This window comes from Zymoseptoria tritici, chromosome 15 (genome assembly GCF_000219625.1).
Source record: "Zymoseptoria tritici IPO323 chromosome 15, whole genome shotgun sequence".
NCBI classification, from domain to species: Eukaryota; Fungi; Ascomycota; class Dothideomycetes; order Mycosphaerellales; family Mycosphaerellaceae; genus Zymoseptoria; species Zymoseptoria tritici.
This window is the reverse complement of record NC_018204.1, coordinates 86,566-107,677: the sequence shown is the minus strand read 5'-3', so window position 1 is coordinate 107,677 and position 21,112 is coordinate 86,566. Positions and strand designations below refer to the sequence as shown.

General features: G+C 45.2%; 2 protein-coding genes across 2 annotated transcripts; one reads left to right on the top strand and one right to left on the bottom strand.

Moving 5' to 3' along the window:
* Positions 1-6,165: 6,165 nt before the first annotated feature.
* On the top strand, positions 6,166-7,068 carry MYCGRDRAFT_97623 (uncharacterized protein; the record flags this gene model as incomplete). Its single annotated transcript, XM_003847341.1, has 4 exons — positions 6,166-6,300; positions 6,363-6,580; positions 6,909-6,922; positions 7,046-7,068. The coding sequence occupies 4 exons, from the start codon at positions 6,166-6,168 to the stop codon at positions 7,066-7,068; spliced, it is 390 nt and encodes a 129-aa protein (XP_003847389.1).
* Positions 7,069-8,806: 1,738 nt separating this feature from the next.
* MYCGRDRAFT_97622 (uncharacterized protein) lies at positions 8,807-9,817 on the bottom strand (the record flags this gene model as incomplete). Its single annotated transcript, XM_003847261.1, has 3 exons — positions 8,807-9,113; positions 9,174-9,398; positions 9,756-9,817. The coding sequence occupies 3 exons, from the start codon at positions 9,815-9,817 to the stop codon at positions 8,807-8,809; spliced, it is 594 nt and encodes a 197-aa protein (XP_003847309.1).
* Positions 9,818-21,112: the final 11,295 nt, after the last annotated feature.

Sequence of the window (21,112 nt, the reverse complement as noted above, 5' to 3'; positions counted from 1 at the left end):
TATCGCCGTTTGGAAGAATTACCGGGCAATCGGACCCTTTCCCTTTCGAGAAGTGTACTAGGTCTGTCTTTGCTAGGTCGAAAGCAATCGAGTTCTTCTTTCCTAGGTCTATTAGCCTTCTTGCCTCACGTTCTAGTACCTTAGAGTTCTTCTTAAGGGACGTAGACGAGGTAGATAGTCTAATGTCGTCGACGTAGGAACTAGGAGTAACTCCTTGTAGCGAGAAGAATATATCGCGCGTATAGATAAGAAAGAGGATAGGAGACATCGGGCTGCCTTGCGGAACGCCGATCTCTACGTCCTGGAATTCCTGTATCTGTCCGTCGAATACTATTCGTAGGCGTCTATTGCTTATAAACGACTAAACCCAACGTATAAGGCTGTGCGGAAGCCTTAACTGGATTATTATTCTTAATAGTCGGTTCTTTGCAACGTGGTCGTATGCTCCTCTTACGTCGAAGAAGATAACCGAAGTCTTCTTTTTCTTTCTTCGATTCTCCTCGATTTCGTTCGTTAAGAGAAGCACTATATCGATAGCCGATTTCTTCTTTCGCCCTCCTAACTACGAGTCGTGTAGAAGGGGCTTCGTCTCTGCGATAATCCCTAGGCGTTTTGCGAGTATTCTCTCGCTAATCTTGCCGAGGCAGTTTAGGAGAGAGATAACTCGGTAGGCCTTAGGGACCGAATAGTCTGGTTTTCCCGGCTTTGCTAGAACTGCGCCTGTCGCAACTTTCCAGCATCGGGGGTGGTGTCCTTCGTCGAGTAGCCTACTGTATATACGTAGAAAGGTAATAGGAATAGCGCCGTACGCTTTACTAATAATAGCTTGCGTAATACCGTCTAGGCCCGGCGTTTTTCCTTTTACTATCTTCGTACTATAGGCGGCAGCGAGTTCCTCTTCGGTTAGCGTAGTCCAGCCCTAATCCCCGGCTGTATACGCTTCCTAACGGCTAGGTAGAGGTTCCTCGGCAGGAGGGCGCGGAAATAAGGCTTCGGAGAAGGCCTTACATTTCCCCTCGAAAGAATCTTCGTTGTTTATCGTAGGTATCTGTCTTCGGCTGCTATTCCTAGTATAGGACATAGCTTTAAAGATAGATTTCGAGTCTTCTTTTTCGAGGAAAGCGTTCTAGTAGTTCTTCTTAGCTGTTTTAATAGCTTGGAAGTACTCGTTTCTCGCTTCCGTATACGCCTCTTTCTCGTCTAGCGTCGGCGTACGTCCGCAGGTAAAGGTCTGTCTATATGTTCTAGACATTATACGGCGTAGCGTGCGTAGCTCTCTATTCCACCAAGGTTTTGCGCAGGCGTGTACTACTTTCTCTGGGATTGCTCCCCGCATCGATTCGGTAATACACGAGGTAAAGGAGTCTGCGATGTCGTCGAGGGAGTTCGTATAGTTAATAGACGTCGCCTTGCTTATTAGGAGATCTGTAAACAGTTCCCAATCCGCGGAAGCTATATCTAGAACTACTTTCTTCTGTTAGGCTCGATCTTGCGCGCTAATAAGGTCTATAGATATAGCCTTATGGTCTGAGCCTGTCGGAATCGTTCTCTAGTCGATTTCCTTTGTAGATAAGGATCCTCTTGTGAACGTAAGGTCTAGGACCGACTCTGCGTCTAGGTGCGGCCTATAGAAGGTCCCGACACCTATCGTATTACGTAGAGTAAAGCCCTGGTCTTCTGTCCACTCTATAAATTCGCGGGCGCTAGTAGTATCCTTTCCCCTCGGATCCTAGGACGGGTGTCTAAGGTTAAAGTCTCCTACTAGTAGAGTGTTTGGAAGGAACGTGTTGCGTAGAGAGTAGAGGATTCTCTCTGTTGTTCGTCGGTTTTGCGGGTTCTCGGTATCCCGAAGGTCTTTCTCGTTATAGAGATTAACTATCTGGATCTTGTTGCCCTTCTTGTCTGAAATAACAAAGGAAAGTATGTCGCTGTCGTCTAATAAAATAGGAGAGATATTAACGTTAAGTCTTGTGCTAATATATAGCATTGTTCTTGGCCGGATCGTCGAATCCGTAGTCGTTGGGAATAGCTGGTTGTACTCCCGGTGTGCGATAGATCTTGTCTCTTTGTAGCCTGTTATCGGGTCTTCTATAGTCCACGGTTCCTGGACTAGTAGAAGGTCGGCTTTCTGCTTAACCGCGACGTCTAAGGTAGACTCTGTAGCCTCGATAGATCGGTTAAGATTAACGTAGAAAATCCGTAGAGAGTGTTCTAACATGTAGAACGTTCTAGGGGCCTCCCTTTCTGTTGTATACGATCCTTCGCCTTCTCGACTCTTAGGCTGTCCGCGCCTACGTATAGACGGTTTTGAATAGCCCTTTTTGCCTCCTCCTCGGTAGCAAAACCTACTAGAACTGTCGCCCCAGTAAGAGTCCTTCTTCTCTCTTCGTTTGTTAGCCAAATCGGGGTGCCTGCGAGTTTAAGACCTCTATTAAAGGTCTTAATTTCTCGTTAAATGTCCTATAGGCCCGTTGGCGTGTTGAAGTTCGCGGTCGAGACGCCGTGGACTACAACCTTGTGCCAGAGAGAGTCCTCTATTACCCGTGCCTCGCCTACGATATCGGTAACCTTAGTAAGGCTATCGATCGTTCGTTAGCGGGCTTTCTCTGTTACAAAGTTTAGGACAATGTTACCCCGAAATAATTTCTTTATCGCAAGGACAGCTAGCTCTTGGTCTTCGCCTTTAAGAGCGTCGTTAATTTTGTCTCGGGTTGCGATCTAGTCGAGTTCCTTCTCTTTATCCTTTAGTACAAGGATAAGAGGCATCGGTTCTGCTTGTTCTTTCGGCTTACTAGCCCTCCGGGAGACGGTCGTCCACTGTTGTTGTTGTTGTTGTTGTTGTTGTTGTTGTTGTGTTGTCTTTGTTGTCGAGGAGGTAGAGGTAGAGGTAGCGGATCCGCTGTCTCCCTTAACAACGTCTGCGAAAGTAGGCTTCTTCGCCTATGCTGCTAGTTTCTTTGTTGTCATTTCTAGGTTCGAGACTTGCTTTACGAGGATTTAGGACGTTGTCCTAAAGTCTATATGCTCGGTAAAGTGCCGAAAGACTTCGAGAAGGTCGAGAACCCGGGTTTGTTCTCCTAGAAACCCGACTAGATCCCCCGCCGCTTCGACTAGTAGCTGTCGGGCTTGTAGGATCTTCTCGTTCGCGGGCGTGTAAGAGAGTGTTTGTTTCTTTCCGAGAGAAGGGCTGCGAGTCGGGGAGCTACTAAGTTCGAAGGGGTTTTGCCTTTTCCTAGGTAGGAAAGGAAAGCCGGTTCTTTTTAGTAGTTCCTTCGGCAACGGCAGGGTTTTGAGAGACTTAAACGTAACTTCCTCGTCCCCTCTAGCCGTAGCTTTTAGAGTCTAAGGGGCTGAGCTTGCGTCTGTTATTTCTATTTCCGTCTCGGTAGACATTGTCTTGTTGTTGTTGTTTGTTGTTTGAAAAGAGGCTCAGCAGTCTTACGCCGAGAGGGCTGCTTGTTCGTCTCTATTTCTAATCGCGTTCGGGTCCTAGCCTACTTGCGACACTAGGGCACTCTTCTCCCTACTATATAAAGTAGTATAGGAGAAGGTATACTTTAAAGAGGAGAGAAGAGATATATAAATATACCTCTGCTTCTAGGAAGTACTCTGGCCTACAGCAACGTGCGTCTTTATAGCAGGCTTTAGAGGCGTTCTGCGGGTAGCCGTAGCAGGTTCGGGACAACCTTTGTCTCTAGGGAAAGGTAGGCCTATACTCTATACAGAGTATCTAGCTATACAGCTAGTACTACTACTCTAATCCCTAGAGGTGCAAATTCGTCCTTACTAAACTACACTGCTCCTTTAGCTTCCTCTCTCGGCGGCGTAGGACAACAGGTAACTCTAGTGTAGAGAGAACTAAGTGTATGTGTATGTGTATGTTTGTGTATCCTAGGAACACTGCTCTTGTTTGGCCTTTAGCTCTTTCAAAATTCGACCAAATCAGGCGTTTAATAGCTAGAATAAAAGCTCTCGTCGAGGGCTTTTAAACGGGCTACACGGCGTCCGAATCGGCGGCGTATTAGTTGTGTTGTAGTGTGTTAAAGTGTTGTAGTACAGGTTGTGAACCTTCCTTGTGCAATGCCCTAAACAGGGAATGTTTCGAGTGTGGGGGAGGTAAGGTCGGAATAAGGTTTCGGAGGTAGGGGCCAAATCCCGGAGTTCAGGGTCCAGTATCCTTAAAAATTTGCACCCTAAAGGGGGCAACAAGGTGAATCTTTGAACTCTAGTAGCGGCGTAGGTTTTGGGGGCAGCGGGGTGAATGCGGGTTCGTTGGAACGGCCTTGATAAGGGCTTTCGAATGGTGCGTGTTTGGTGATGATCGGGTCAATATTGGGTGTGCAATGGAAGTGCGGATGTCGATGCATAAAATAAGTTAGCGAACTAGGGGAAGTATTCGCTAAGGCTACGATAGCGACGTCGATATTATCGCTATTAATTTTCTTCGACTACGAGCTCCGAGCTAATACCCCTTAGGATAAGTATACTAAGTTTAAGGATAGGTTAACCGGTCGTTTACTAAGATATCGCCGTCGACCTTAAATCCTTATATAAAAATCTAGGTTATATAATCCTCGGCGCTAACCTTAGCGCTAAAGTATAAGGATTTTCTAACTTTAAGACTAAACTTACTTCCTTTTACGAACATCTATAACTATAGAAGACTTCTATTTCTACCGAAATTATATATATAGCACTAAGTCTAGACTTAAGCTTACGGAGAATAAACTCGGCCGCCTAACTTTAAAGAGAATCGATTTAGACTAGTTACTCCCTCTTTTAGATATAGCTAGTTTCCTAGTAACCGCTCTAAACCGAGTTCTTCGTTAAAGGATTAAATAGAGACGTCCTCTACTACCGGAGAACCTCGGTAGCGTAGATTTCTCTATCCTTAGTAAGGAAGTAATTAAAAGAATCTACCGCGACTACTTTACTACTACCGAGTAATTAAAGGACTACCGCGAAATAACTAGAATGCTTTAAGTATTTAAAAGTAGATCTAAAGAGAAATACGAATCGAAAGGGCTATATATTTATCTAAAGCTACTCTGTTTCCTAACGGATTAAGAACGTATAAACTAGTCTACTACCTATAAAGACGTAGAATACTCGGATCTCTAGAGCGCTTTCTAAACTACCTCTAAAACTAGAGACGGATATACCCTAAGGACCTAGATCGCCCTCGTAAAGAGCCCTTAGGCTAACTAGATTACCGATAAGAACTAGCGTTAGATTCTATAGTATATATAGGCCTTTACGATTATAAGCGGCCCTAGTAAATATAGAAAGAACCTCTTTATCTACGACTATAATAGCGGAAGCCTTATGCGCCGCTACTAAGAGGTAAAGTTAAACGAGGTCTATAGAAGTATTGTCCGGTTCTATAATAAGATTAGGTCTACTTAGCGTATTAAACGAGTCTTTATAGGGAACATTTACGACGACTTTATTAGCGACACTATAGAATAGGCTTAATACGACGACATAATAATCGAAATCGATAAAAACTACTACATCGGCTATACTATGCGCTAGATTTATAAGATAAGCTAGATAAAAGATAGCTACTTCGATCCTAAGGATAAGAAACATAGCCTTAAGGACCTACGGTAGGAATCCTTTATTAAAATAGAATACTTAACGGAACACTACACCGCTAAGTAAGATTAAGATAGTACTCTTCCCTTATAGAGGGTTTAATAAGGCTATAGAATAGCTAACGAGGGGGAGTATTAAAATACGGTAGCTAGTAATAGCTAGCTAGCTCTAAATAGTATATATTAGGACATCTTACTCTCTGTTAGTAGTTAGTTCTTCAATTAATTACTTTATTACTTATTCAATTTTAACAAGGGGAAGGTAGAACTAGATCTACGGTCTACCTAGAATTGCCACGACTTTCGACCTGGCCAAAGTTCTCGTCAACTTTGGTTCCAACCTCACACACCACCTCACTGCCTTACCCACCACCGCCTCACCCCTCCACCCCATCACCACCTTACGGGAGGCTTTGGAGCGAAATGTGCGGGATCGAGCAGCTGGACTGTTGAGCATCGACGTGGAGGACGAGAATAAAGCTGCAAAGTCGCTGCGGCGGAAAATCGCTCAGGCTGGTGTCGCCCCGCCTGGCTGCGAAATCCGGATGGTCTCGGCGTGGATCTCACCATGGAATGCTGGTACGTCCTAGCCGTCCTCCTCTGCCAGTCCTCTTCCGCGTCCCTCGCCGCCTACCTTGCATCTCAAATCCAGCGCCAAGCCCACCGCTCTGCTGTCTACTACATTTCCCAAGCTTGGAGTCTCGTATGGCCTAAGTTCAAAGCCGGCCACCCGTACTCTCTCCTTCTTAACCTACATCTTTTCAGCTCCACTCTACCCTGCCCGCCTCCGACGCCCTCAGAATGAGCACACATAACTCTCGACACCACCATGCTATCTGGACGCATGCGTCGGGCAAGAGACTTGAGATCGAGCGCGGCAAAGACCTTTCCGAATACGTCCACGCGAAGTTGGAAGCAATCCGCTGGATCGGAGCGAGGAGGGAGGGAACGACGAGGGAGGGAACGACGAGCTGCTGCAGATGGTGCGCCGGGTGGAGAAGTAGGCGCTACAGGCGGGGACTGTTCTGTTGTCGGACCAACCCGCCGACGAGCAGGACAGGTTGTGAGCGAGGACTGTAGGAGAGGAGGTGGTGGTGGGATGAACGTACAGCTGGAGCCGGAGTTCTGTACTGTTTCTGGCAATGGGACGTATGGATGTGATGTTTCGACAACACTGATAAGGCAAAACGCTGCCGCGCAGGACAGGCAACTGGAACAATGAACTTTGGCCGGGAAAATCTCTCTGACAACCTCGAGCATCGGTGGTCCGCTCCATCAACATCCACGCACGCAAAGGCGTCATCCTCCCAGCGACGAGATCGTACGTACGTACTCTGTGCATCGACAGACTTTGCTTCCCTCTCCGTTTTGCATCCGTTCTAATCTCTATTATCCCCTATCTCCGTCGAACTGTCCTACAACGCACATATACATACACACATATACAGTCTTATCGACCACACTATACTAATTACTCGCACCATCCTCGCAACTACAACGGACTTAACAATTACCGCCGTCCGCGCCTTAACCGCTAACACGTTATACTTATGGCTTAAAAAGAATTCTTTTGCTTAAAAAGAAAGAAAAAAAAAGTAGGAATTAATTAATCTTTCTAGAATAGCTAGGCTCGAATTATAAGTACGACGCTAACTCGTTATAGGGATGCGGCTCTTCTTACCTCGCCCTACGTATACTCTCCTATTAACTACGTTATACCGTAAGCGATCGTCCTAGTTATTTTCTGCTAGATAGACTTAAGTGCGGCCTACCGATCGGCTTACGGTTAGGGTAGAGAGCGTCTTGCTAGCTAAACGTAGTAGACTACGGTCCACTATAGATAGAGAACGCTCGTAGGCTTAATAAGGCGGTCGACTAGGCTTATGCCTCCGGAGGGAATTTAGGAATGCATTTCCGCGACCTAACCTCCGAGCCGGACGAGGACGGCGGTTTATTCTCGTACGGCGAAGACTTAGACGTGGAAGACACGTAGGCTATCGACGACGCTATTAAGGAGGCCACCACCGTGACACTAGCCGAGCCGACGCGACGCTGCAGCTACAGACACCAGAACCAAAGCCCGCCAGCCAGCTAGTGACCGCCGCGAACATCGTGGATCCGGCCGGCCATTCACGCCAAGGTCAGCTGCGCCCTCGCCACGGCACAGCTTGCGGTTCAATCCCAGTACGGCGCTTAGAAGACATGTCGCCTAGGGCCTGATGGATGACACGACGAACCTCGCCACGAACACTGCGATCTTGGCCTAGCTTGCGGTCATGCCTTCCCTCGACAAGTAAAGGAAACGGTCGACGAAGCTCTCGAATTGCCGTTCCTACAATAAACCAGCTCCGTAGTATAGAGACGGCAGTGTCAGGTACGTCGCTTTGCACAGCTGGCGACTGTTCTAAGATTGCTCTTACGGGATCGATCCTCTGTATCTTCCCGAGTCACCTGTCATCGGGAGTAGGCAAGTTAGCAACCCCATCACAGGCCCATCTTCCGCACCCGGCGCATTCAGAAAGGACTCCTCAGTGCGGCTCGACCTCTCACATGTCGTCGTCCACTAGAGCGGATCTTCCGAAATTTGCTATGCGCACGGAAACTCACACCAAGCATAATCGTCTCGCTTCGATCTTGTCTTACAGAATGTCGTGCTCGGCAAGTTCTTATGGCGGTCCTACGAGGCTGAACAGGCGCATCAAGTCCGATCTGGCTTGTGCACTGCAATCCGCCTACTTATTGGATACGGTATCGATCAACGAAAAGAAAACATGGCCACTCGTGATCGTCCGTGAAATCATTATGTTGAATCTCTTTCTCTCTCTATCCGCGAAACATGGAGAGTTGAATCTCCTTAATGAAAATCGTCCTAGTTATTCATCGTCGTTACTCGTTCTCGTCGCCACTCGTTCCTCGTTTGCGGTTTTTTTTTTCTTAACCGTATCGAAACTAATTAAGCTCTACTTTAATCCTCTAGACCCGACGAAGCGGTATCCTCCGTAGTCTAATTCTTCTCTACTACTATTATCTAATCTTCCGTATAGAGCCTACTTTTTTATTACCCTTATACGTATCTTTCCTCCGTTACCCTAAATTTATAGCGACGGTAAGACGGGGCCTAGTCCCTCCTCCGTCGTCTACTCTTCCTCCTCCGCTATCTACTCTTCCTCCTCCGCCGTCTATTCTTCCCCCTTTACCGTCTCCTCTTCCTACGCCGCCGTCTGCTTCTCTTGTCCCAGCACCTCCTGCAACCGAGCTTGCAAGCCCGGTCCGCTGTTCTCCTGGACAAACTCGGCGGCCTCGGTAGTAGTCTTCCACTCCACCTCCATCCTGCCCTCCGACTTCTTCTCCTCGAGCATCTCGGACATCCGCGACATCAACTCTTCCATTTCTTCAGCTGTGAACCACGTCGACTCGTAGTCCTTTCTGATTCGGTTGTTGGCGGCGTTAAGTGAGAGAGGGTCTCGGACGGTCGAGGACGAGCCTTGCTCGTCTGTCACGGGTTGCGAGCGTTTTCTGTAGGTGTTAGTCAGAGAGCGAGAGCAGGGACCTCAAGAGAGGCGAGGCGACGCATACTTGGTCTTTGCCATGGTCGCGAATAGTAGTGTGGAGTGTCGAGGGTGTGGAGTGTCGTGAGAGAGGAGTGTCGTGAGAGCGGAGTGTCGTGAGAGCGGAGTGTCGTGAGAGCGGAGTGTCGTGAGAGCGGAGTCAGTGAGGTGTGTCGTAGCAAAATCGGCGTTTGGTGGTGGTCGAGAAGATTCGGTAGATGTGTTTCGGAGAGGAAGCAGCGATAACTGATGCCTGAGGCCTGTAGAAGCACGGCCCGAGCAAGTGAAGTGTAAAAATGAAGTTGAAGATTTGTTTTGGGACTCGCGTGCGGAGGTGGGAGAAGAAGGTGAGGTGGTTGTTAAGAGGCTTACCTCTACAAGCAGTGCATCAATCGTATGGAGCATCTTTCACCCTTCCGAGCTTTTTTTCTTTCGCCGGCGGACTGCATCTTCCCCTTTCCCAGCATCTTCCTTTGGTGCAGAAATCTCCTCCGATCTGCCACGCCGTGTCCACTGTCTCTATTATGATCAAACGCCATGAATACCACCAGCATGAGATTTGACCCTCCATGTACGCAGCGAGCGAGAGCCGTGCTGCAAGTTACCTTACGCGACCACAAATGAACCGCGAGCCGCCTGCTGGACATCCCAGGCGGTCAATAATGTCGTCATGTCCAGTTTCCCTTCAGCGAACCTCCCCCGTCTTCCTATTGCCTACATCCTCCAATCTACCGACAGATTCCTCCCCCTACTCATACTCCTCCCACCCCTCCCCACGTAAATCTCATACTCCCCCTCCACGTCCCTCTCCTCCACACCTTGCTCCCACCTCGCCCCATCCTCCCCCTTATCCCCATTTCCATCCCACCTCTCCTCATGCCCATCAACCACGCTTCCACCCCGACCACTCCCCGCCATCTCCCTCTCCAACCGCCGTCTCAACTCCTCATTCTCCACCCTCCCTTCTTCTAACCTCTTCACCCGACCCGCTCCACATCTCTTTGACAGCATCGTGGAGTCCCGCCCGGAGGAGACTCGAGTGCGCATGTGTTATCGATGGCGGATGGGTCGGCGGAGTTGCTGAGGGACTGCTGTTCTGGAGCGAGTGGGCGGGTGAGGGTCGCGTCGTCGTGGGTCGCGTCGTCGTGGGATCGTGTCCTATAGTTACAGATAGGTCACTACACCTCATTTCTCATTTCTTTAATAACACCACTACTACTATTGTCGCTAATTGCTTATATTGTCGCTATACAGCTGCGCCAGTTACTACGAGTTACTCTAATTATTAACAATTATATATAAGTGCGCGCTAATACGCCGTTTAGTTAGATAAGTATTATTTTCTTCGACTCTTAAACCTCTACTTAATACTACTACTTCTACTACTCTACTGCGCGCGCTCGTAGCTCGCTCGTTATATAATATATATAGCTCGTAATATCGTACCCTTACGCGTATATAAAAATAGCTAGTTTTATAGTACTTAATACGGAACTTAATAAGGCTCGCGACCCTAACCGCCTACGCGGACTCTCTCTCTCCGACAATAACGACGATAAGCTAGCGACTATATCTACTATAGCTATCGCTCCTACTCCTTAGCTACCTACCGACCTCCTCGTCTACGATAAGTCTACTACGGCTACCTCTAAAGACTTCTAGTTTATCTCCGACCTCTAATAGAACGATACCCTCTTTAGAGTATAGAGCGTATACTATAATACGAGGAAGAGCGGACGTTAGATACTTATAAGATACGATTATATACGTAGAGTTATAGAGACGGACAAAGGTAATATAGCTCGTATAGCTCTTAGTAAGGCTCGTAGACTAATAATAAATAATAGGCATTCTAGTAGTTACTACGTACGGCTAGTATAAGGATCGCGGACTCGAGTATAAGACTTCTACGACTCTCCCTACCTACGCCTACTACTACTATAAGGGTAAGCCTCCGTATTTTACTAGAGATTAGGTTAAGATTAAGGAGGAGCTAGTAGAAAAGAAGTCTATATTAAAGGAGGTAGTTAGTAGTATACGAGGTAAGATAAATAAGGCATAGGACAAGATCGCTACGTTAGAGTCGGAGGTGTCGGATTTAAAGCGTAAGATTAGCGGTTTAAGGGGCTTAAAAGGTTAGCTAAAGGAGGAGCTAATTAAGGAGATTATAGACGAGGTTAATAACGTACGGAGTAAGTTAAAGGCTACTATTACTAAGATTAAGTAGTCGGTGTTATAGTATTAGCGTACTATTAACGAGAAGTTCGGTAGACTAGGCGTAATAGATTAATAGATAGATCGATTTAGCCTACGAGCTCTCCGCGAGCCTTACGAGCCTATATATAAATATCTAAATAAATGCGTTAGTTACTATATATCCTATTAAATCCCTCGTTTTTACGCTTATAAGCTAGCCGTTTTAGCCTACGAGTACGCCGCGAGCCGTTTTTAAGAAAGAGAATTAAGGTATTAAGATATTAAGATATTAAGATATTAAGATATTAAGATATTAAGATATACGTTTATCGCTCCTTCTAGCTACGAGGTAGTCTACTTAGTCCGCGAGTACGTAACGAGCGACCCCTAAGAGTCGCTAGTTATATATATTCGTTAGATTTATATATATTAGTCCTTCTAGTTAGCCCTACCCTTCTTAGTAAGCTTAATAGTCCTTTCGCTCCGTCTAGTACTAATAGCTACTAGCTCGTTAACCTTCTTCTTCTTCTTTATCTTCTACTACTAAACGACTAGCTTAGCGACCGGCTCGGCGACCTCCTCTAGTATCTCTAAACCCCCTTAACTAGCGGCGTTAGTAGTAGTGCTAGTAGTAGTGCTAGGCGCCTTCGACTTTAACTAAGGCGTTATTATCGTTATTATTACTAATAAAGAGGGCATTGTCGACTCCGAAGGGATTACTAGCGTACTAGCTACTATAGAGGAAATCGTCGAAGCGATACTATTCTCCTTAGCTCGGTTCGTAGTAGCTTCCTTAGCCCTTACTATATCTCCTAAGCTATCCGTATTAGGGTCGAGTATTGTTTGTTTGTTTGTTTGTTCCATTTACGTCCTATAGGAGTCTATGACTATGTAGGACGGCTGTCTCGCGACAGCAGTCTATCTATGTACAATCGTTGTTCTCTCGTATCTCTTAACCTTAGGGAAAGACCCGTGCCTAGGATAGTAGCAAGCTAGTATCGAAGGACTTTAAAGAAAGACAAATAAGGAAAAGTAAAAGGAGTGTAGGCTAGACGGTCTCGTCTTCGCCTCTTGCTAGGTACCAGGACCTAGAAGCAATCTTTGTATCCGAGAGAAAGGTAGTAAGGTGTTTCCGGAGTTCCTTATCTTCTACTATTTCTAGTAGAGATTGTGCTTGTCGTAGCGGTAGTAGCCTAAATACATCGTAGATAGGGCAGCTACATACGAGGTGTTCTACTGTTTCTCGTCGTCCGCAAGGGCAGTCTAGCGTCGTTACGTGTCCAAAGCGATAGAGATAGGACTTTAGGTATCCGTATCCTAATAGGATAGTATAGAAGGCACTAGTTAAAGCGCGTCTTCCTCCTATTCTATGTTTTCCTAGCGAGCTCTATAGAAATCGACTAAGGTAGCTATTTGTATTCCTAGGTACCTTATTAATCTCCCGTTATCTTACTATTTCGTATCGGGTTTTCCAGACGCTAAAGAGATCGTCTTTTGCGTAGTTAGCCCTCTCGTGTTCTACGAAATGCTTGTATTGTCGGAGTCGATAATAGAGTAGTTGTATCTATATTCTCTATCGTTTTTGCGGAAGTATCTCTCTCGAGTCCTCGTGTCGGACTTCTCGCGTATCCGAAGGCGCGCTTTAGATAGCGAGTCTTACAGGGTGGTTTTCGGGTAGCTTTGCTACGCGTAGAGAGTATAAAATTAACTATCTCTCTAGGCGTAGATCCGGGGGGAAGAGATTTAACTCTACTTCGGACGGGACGTTTAGGGCAGTACGGAAAACGCCTAGGATCTTTCTATAAGCTTTACTTTGTAGAGATACTAGAGGTTTTATGCTCTTTTTCGACCGCTACCAAACCGGGGCCCCGTAGTCTGCTATTATAGTAACGTAGGCTAGGTAGATCTTTCTTAACGATATAGAAGATAGACCGCGTTCGGTATTTGCTAGTCTTTTTAATCGATAGAATGCCGCTTATGCTTATGCCGATCTTATTGTAATGTGCTCCTTAAAGGTAAGACCGGCGTCTAGCTAAATCCTAAGCTACCTTATCGCTTTCTTTGCCGGGCGAACAATATCGCCGTTTAGAAGAATTACCGGGCAATCGGACCCTTTCCCTTTCGAGAAGTGTACTAGGTCTGTCTTTGCTAGGTCGAAAGTAATCAAGTTCTTCTTTCCTAGGTCTATTAGCCTTCTTGCCTTACGTTCTAGTACCTTAGAGTTCTTCTTAAGGGACGTAGACGAGGTAGATAGTCTAATATCGTCGACGTAGGAACTAGGAGTAACTCCTTATAGCGAGAAGAATATGTCGCGCATATAGATAAGAAAGAGGATAGGAGACATCGGGCTGCCTTGCGGAACGCCGATCTCTACGTCCTCGAATTCCTGTATCTGTCCGTCGAATGCTATTCGTAGGCGTCTATTACTTATAAACGACTGAACCTAACGTATAAGGCTATGCGGAAGCCTTAACTAGATTATTATTCTTAATAGTCGGTTCTTTGCAACGTAGTCGTATACTCCTCTTACGTCGAGGAAGATAACCGAAGTCTTCTTTTTCTTTCTTCGATTCTCCTCGATTTCGTTCATTAAGAGAAGCACCGTATCGATAGCTGATTTCTTCTTTCGCCCTCCTAACTGCGAGTCGTATAGAAGGGGCTTCGTCTCTGCGATAATCCCTAGGCGTTTTGCGAGTATTCTCTTGCTAATCTTACTAAGACAGTTTAGGAGAGAGATAACTCGGTAGGCCTTAGGGACCGAATAGTCTAGTTTTCCCGGCTTTGCTAGAACTACGCCTATCGCAACTTTCCAGCATCGGGGGTAGTGTCCTTCGTCGAGTAGCCTACTGTATATACGTAGAAAGGTAATAGGAATAGCGCCGTACGCTTTACTAATAATAGCTTACGTAATACCGTCTAGGCCCGGCGTTTTTCCTTTTACTATCTTCGTACTATAGGCGGCGGCGAGTTCCTCTTCGGTTAGCGTAGTCTAGCCCTAATCCCCGGCTGTATACGCTTCCTAACGGCTAGGTAGAGGTTCCTCGGTAGGAGGGCGCGGAAATAAGGCTTCGGAGAAGGCCTTATATTTCCCCTCGAAAGAATCTTCGTTGTTTATCGTAGGTATCTGTCTTCGGCTGCTATTCCTAGTATAGGACATAGCTTTAAAGATAGATTTCGAGTCTTCTTTTTCGAGGAAAGCGTTCTAGTAGTTCTTCTTAGCTGTTTTAATAGCTTGGAAGTACTCGTTTCTCGCTTTCGTATACGCCTCTTTCTCGTCTAGCGTTAGCGTACGTCCGTAGGTAAAGGTCTGTCTATATGTTCTAGACATTGTACGGCGTAGCGTGCGTAGCTCTCTATTCTACTAAGGTTTTGCGTAGGCGTGTACTACTTTCTCTGGGATTGCTCCCCGCATCGATTCGGTAATATACGAGGTAAAGGAGTCTACGATGTCGTCGAGGGAGTTCGTATAGTTAATAGACGTCGCCTTGCTTATTAGGAGATCTGTAAATAGTTCCCAATCCGCGGAAGCTATATCTAGAACTACTTTCTTCTGTTAGGCTCGATCTTGCGCGCTAATAAGGTCTATAGATATAGCCTTATAGTCTGAGCCTGTCGGAATCGTTCTCTAGTCGATTTCTTTCGTAGATAAGGATCCTCTTGTAAACGTAAGGTCTAGGACCGACTCTGCGTCTAGGTGCGGCCTATAGAAGGTCCCGACACCTATCGTATTACGTAGAGTAAAGCCCTAGTCTTCTATCTACTCTATAAATTCGCGGGCACTAGTAGTATCCTTTCCCCTCGGATCCTAGGACGGGTGTTTAAGGTTAAAGTCTCCTACTAGTAGAGTGTTTGGAAGGAACGTGTTACGTAGAGAGTAGAGGCTTCTCTCTATTGTTCGTCGGTTTTGCGGTTTCTCGGTATCCCGAAGGTCCTTCTCGTTGTAGAGATTAACTATCTAGATCTTGTTGCCCTTCTTGTCTAAAATAACAAAGGAAAGTATGTCGCTGTCGTCTAATAAAATAGGAGAGATATTAACGTTAAGTCTTGTGCTAATATATAGTATTGTTCTTAGCCGGATCGTCGAATCCGTAGTCGTTAGGAATAGCTGGTTGTAATCCCGGTGTGCGATAGATCTTGTCTCTTTGTAGCCTATTATCGGGTCTTCTATAGTCTACGGTTCCTAGACTAGTAGAAGGTCGGCTTTCTGCTTAACCGCGACGTCTAAGGTAGACTCTGTAGCCTCGATAGATTAGTTAAGATTAACGTAGAAAATCCGTAGAGAGTGTTCTAACATATAGAACGTTCTAGGGGCCTCCCTTTCTGTTGTATACGATCCTTCGCCTTCTCGACTCTTAGGCTGTCCGCGCCTACATATAGACGGTTTTAAATAGCCCTTTTTGCCTCCTCCTTAGTAGCAAAACCTACTAGAACTATCGCCCTAGTAAGAGTCCTTCTTCTCTCTTCGTTTGTTAGCTAAATCGGGGTGCCTGCGAGTTTAAGACCTCTATTAAAGGTCTTAATTTCTCGTTAAATGTCCTGTAGGCCCGTTGGCGTATTAAAGTTCGCGGTCGAGACGCCGTAGACTACGACCTTGTGCCAGAGAGAGTCCTCTATTACCTGTGCCTCGCCTACGATATTAGTAACCTTAGTAAGGCTATTAATCGTTCGTTAGCGGGCTTTCTCTGTTGCAAAGTTTAGGACAATGTTACCCCGAACTAATTTCTTTATCGCAAGGACAGCTAGCTCTTAGTCTTCGCCTTTAAGAGCGTCGTTAATTTTGTCTCGGGTTGCAATCTAGTCGAGTTCCTTCTCTTTATCCTTTAGTACAAGGATAAGAGGCATCGGTTCTGCTTGTTCTTTCGGCTTGCTAGCCCTCCGGGAGACGGTCGTCTACTATTATTATTGTTATTGTTGTTATTGTGTTGTCTTTGTTATTAAGGAGGTAGAGGTAGAGGTAGCGGATCCGCTATCTCCCTTAACAACGTCTGCGAAAGTAGGCTTCTTCGCCTATGCTGCTAGTTTCTTTATTGTCGTTTCTAGGTTCGAGACTTACTTTGCGAGGATTTAGGACGTTATCTTAAAGTCTATATGCTCGGTAAAGTGCCGAAAGACTTCGAGAAGGTCGAGAACCCGGGTTTGTTCTTCTAGAATCCCGCCTAGATCCCCTACCGCTTCGACTAGTAGCTGTCGGGCTTGTAGGATCTTCTCGTTCGCGGGCGTGCGAGAGAGTGTTTGTTTCTTTCCGAGAGAAGGGCTACGAGTCGGGGAGCTACTAAATTCGAAGGGGTTTTGCCTTTTCCTAGGTAGGAAAGGAATGCCGGTTCTTTTTAGTAGTTCCTTCGGCAACGGTAGGGTTTTAAGAGACTTAAACGTAACTTCCTCGTCCCCTCTAGCCGTAGCTTTTAGAGTCTAAGGGGCTATGCTTGCGTCTGTTATTTCCGTCTCGGTAGACATTGTCTTATTGTTATTGTTTGTTGTTTAAAAAGAGGCTTAGCAGTCTTACACCGAGAGGGCTGCTTGTTCGTCTCTATTTCTAATCGCGTTCGGGTCCTAGCCTACTTACGACACTAGGGCACTCTTCTCCCTACTATACAAAGTAGGAGTATAGGAGAAGGTATACTTTAAAGAGGAGAGAAGAGATATATAAATATACCTCTGCTTCTAGGAAGTACTCTAGCCTATAGCAACGTACGTCTTTATAGCAGGCTTTAGAGGCGTTCTGCGGGTAGCCGTAGCAGGTTCGGGATAACCTTTGTCTCTAGGGAAAGGTAGGCCTATACTCTATATAGAGTATCTAGCTATATAGCTAGTACTACTACTCTAATCCCTAGAGGTGCAAATTCGTCCTTACTAAACTATACTACTCCTTTAGCTTCCTCTCTCGGCGGCGTAGGACAACAGGTAACTCTAGTGTAGAGAGAACTAAGTGTATGTGTATATTTGTGTATCCTAGGAACACTGCTCTTGTTTAGCCTTTAACTCTTTTAAAATTCGACCAAATTAGGCGTTTGATAGCTAGAATAAAAGCTCTCGTCGAGGGCTTTTAAACGGGCTATACGGCGTCCGAATTGGTGGCGTATTAGTTGTATTGTAGTATGTTAAAGTGTTGTAGTACAGGTTGTAAACCTTCCTTGTGCAATGCCCTAAACAGGGAATATTTCGAGTATAGGGGAGGTAAGGTCGGAATAAGGTTTCGGAGGTGGGGGCCAAATCCCGGAGTTTAGGGTCCAAATTTGCACCCTAAAGGGGGCAACAAGGTGAATCTTTAAACTCCAGTAGCGGCGTAGGTTTTGAGGGCAGCGGGGTAAATGCGGGTTCGTTGGAACGGCCTTAATAAGGGCTTTCGAATAGTGCGTGTTTGGTGATAATCGGGTCAATATTGGGTGTGCAATGGAAGTGCGGATGTCGATGTGTGATTAGGGTCGAGTAGAATATAGTCGTTAGGCTAGCTTACTAGCGATAATTAGAGGTCGCGGCTAGTAGAGCGTTTAGAGCTAGAGCGTTACTAAGGTAGAGGGCTAGAGCGCTCCGGGTCCTATAAGGAGCTAAGGGTACTACGAGCGGAACGAGAACGGCTTACGAGCGCTATAGACTAGCCTACGAGCGTCTTACTATTACTACCGGACGGACCTACTTCTCCTATTACTATTATAAGGTAGCGTACTTCCGGTACGAGCTAGCTTACGAGTAGGTAACTCTAGCCTACGAGGACTATCTTACTATCGACGCTAGTATAGCTATTAGTCTATATAAACGGATAGTAAATAACGCCGTCCTTATCTTTAAATATACGTCTATTAGGGTATAGGATAGTACTATTAGTCTATATACTATAGCTAATTATATACTTAAATATAGGTCCGCCGTCCTTCTTTATAGAGCGTTTAAGGTACTAATATATCTAGCCGCCGTCGTCCGCGTTCTTAGAGCTAGGCTTAAGGTTACCTTACTTATTAGCCTTCTTAACGTAGATAATATAAGTAATCCGGACGTTTATAGAAGGAGTCTTAAGGCCTATCTTCGGATTAAAGAGCTATAGTATCCTAAGCGTAGTGTCCGCCGTAGCGAGGTTAGTATTACCGAGCTTAATAGGCTTACCCTTACTATACTCCTTCGTAAGGTAGATATCGTAGTAGGGCTTCTATAGCCGCTTCCTCGTAGTTATACTCTCGTTTAAGAGATACTATAGGAAGACATTACTACGTTTCTCCGTAGTAGCGTCCTTAAGAGCCGTATCTATTATAGTAATAGTACCTTAGGCTAACTATATATACTCGTTACGGCGACTAGAATATATAGCTACTACGTCCTCGTCGTTATCGCTTAGATCTTCTACATCGATAGTATTAATAGTATACTTAATAGTAAAGACGACCGGTAATACTACGACCTTATCGTCCTTCTTCTTAGGGCTAGCCCTATTCCTACTCTTACTCTTAGTATTAGCTAATAGCTCCCTAATACGCTTAGCCTTCTTAGTCTCCTTAAATAAGTTAGCGGTAGCGTTAGGGGTCTTACGAGCCTTCGGCTTAGCCTCCTTCTTTATCTCTATATTAGTACGGCTCTACGGAATATAAAAGCCCTTACGAGTACTAAAGCTAGGAGGGGTAGGCTAGCGCTCGTAGTCGCTCGTAGGCTCGTCGTCGTTACTTACCGGGGCTCGTAAGGGTAGAGGGTAGCCGTAGAAGCTATAGTTTTTATCGCTAAGGTTAGTATAAGAGGTATAGGGTAGAGCCGTAGGATTATAGTAGAACTAAGAGGTAGCTATAAGAGCGCTATATATATAAGGGATAGTAGTAAGTAAGAGTAAGAGTAAGAGGAAGGGTAGGAGGGTATAGCCTATATATCGTTTAGTCGAATATAAAGCTATTAGTACGGAAGAAGTCCCTTATACGGTTACGTAGCTATAACTTAGCGCCCTTCGGAGGGGTCTAAAACTCCGTAAGGTTATTACCGGTAGTAAGATAACGAGTAGTAGCATCGCGGAGGTAGAGATATATATCTATATAGATCCTATTCTTATTAGCGTCTAGCTCGCGACTATCGAGCGTCGCCGGATAGCTACTAGCTACTAGGATATTAGAAGCCTACTATAGAGTCGGCGGGGGAAGGTATATAAGAAGATCTATTAGTAGTTAGCTCGTTATAGTACGTAAACCGCTCGTAACGCTAGTAGCTTAAGAAGTAGGCCTATAAGCTAATAATCCCTATACCGCCCCTAAACCCTAGTAGGCTCGTAACCGCTCGCGAGCCGCTCGTACGTAGGGGGAATACTCGTACGTAGAGGAATACTAACCGAATTAAGCCTACTAATCTACTATCCGCTTAATACGCGGATACTCTACGTTAAGGTATATTCTACGATCCTCTACGCTATTAGGAGGGTAGTCGTAGTTATAAGTAGGAATACTAGGTAAGTACCCTACGACTTTAGCCTACTTTCGAATAGCGTAGTTATTATAGTTATTAATAAACTACTCGACCGTTAACCGGAGGATTAGAACGTAGACCGTAAGGAATACTATATAGTTAGCCCTACTATCCTCGCTATAGAGCTCTTTATCGCGAAGCCGGTAGAAGGCATTATACTATCGATTCTATACTATAGCTATACTAAGACCCTAGAAGCGCTCGATCGTTTAATTACCCTTACTCGTTATATACTAGAAGCTATTACGGAACTTAATACTCTAACCCTTCTAAAGTTTACGGTAGAAGAGGTATATATTAGCTATTAAAGGAGTCTCTACGCTATAATCTACCTATATAATCTATATATAAATAGAGTTAGTAGAGCTAGCTATAGAGCTACGAGTATAGTATAACCGGTTACGAGCCTACCTTTAGTATAAAGCTAAGTTCTCGGACTATATCTAAATACTACTTAGAGACTAAGAAGATCGTCTTAGCTATAGTACCTACGTAGATCTAAATAATCTTCTATATATATATATCGAAATAGGCGTAGAAGTAGATACTAAAGATCTTAAACTTATAGTAGGTATCTACTAACTATATATAATTAGGGCCCTTAGCCTTTAGACGACCGCGCTAGACGTCCTTACGACTACCCTTCCGGCGGCGAGTATTATAGCCTATAGGATTAAGGGAATACGAGATCTTAGCTATATAATCCCTACGAGTAAACGAGCGTTAGCGTACGAGCTAGGCGAAGGAGTTTATAAGTAAGGGAAGTAGCGTAAATTATAGTTTATAAGCGGACGGATCTAGCCTACGAGTAGACGTATCTAGCTTACGAGCGGACGTATCTAGCTTACGAGCAGACGTATCTAGCTTACGAGCGGACGTATCTAGCTTACGAGCGTATATATAGACCTTCTAATAATATTATATTCTTTCTATAGGTGCCTTACTAATCGTTTATATCTAAAGTTATCTAGTATACTACCCTTAATCGTCCCCTCTAATACTATCTAAATAACCTTATTATACTCCGGCTACTCGGCTCTTAGAGTTAATTAATATAAGCCTAGCTTCGCTCGAATCGTTCTTAACTACCTTAACGATAGCTCGAAACTATCCTTCCTTAAGTACCTTAAGAGCCTCTTATCCTTAATGTCCTATTACTAGAAGAGCTCCTTAATCCTTGTATATAGTAGTACCCTATATTCCTTATCTTAATAGACCTTCGGTCGCGTTAATAGCTCCTATCTTACTAGTATTCTTTAGAAGGTATAAGGCTCGATATTTACGTTCTTCTCTTACCTTAGCTAGTCGATAACCTAGCTATAAGTCTACTCGGAGACTCTA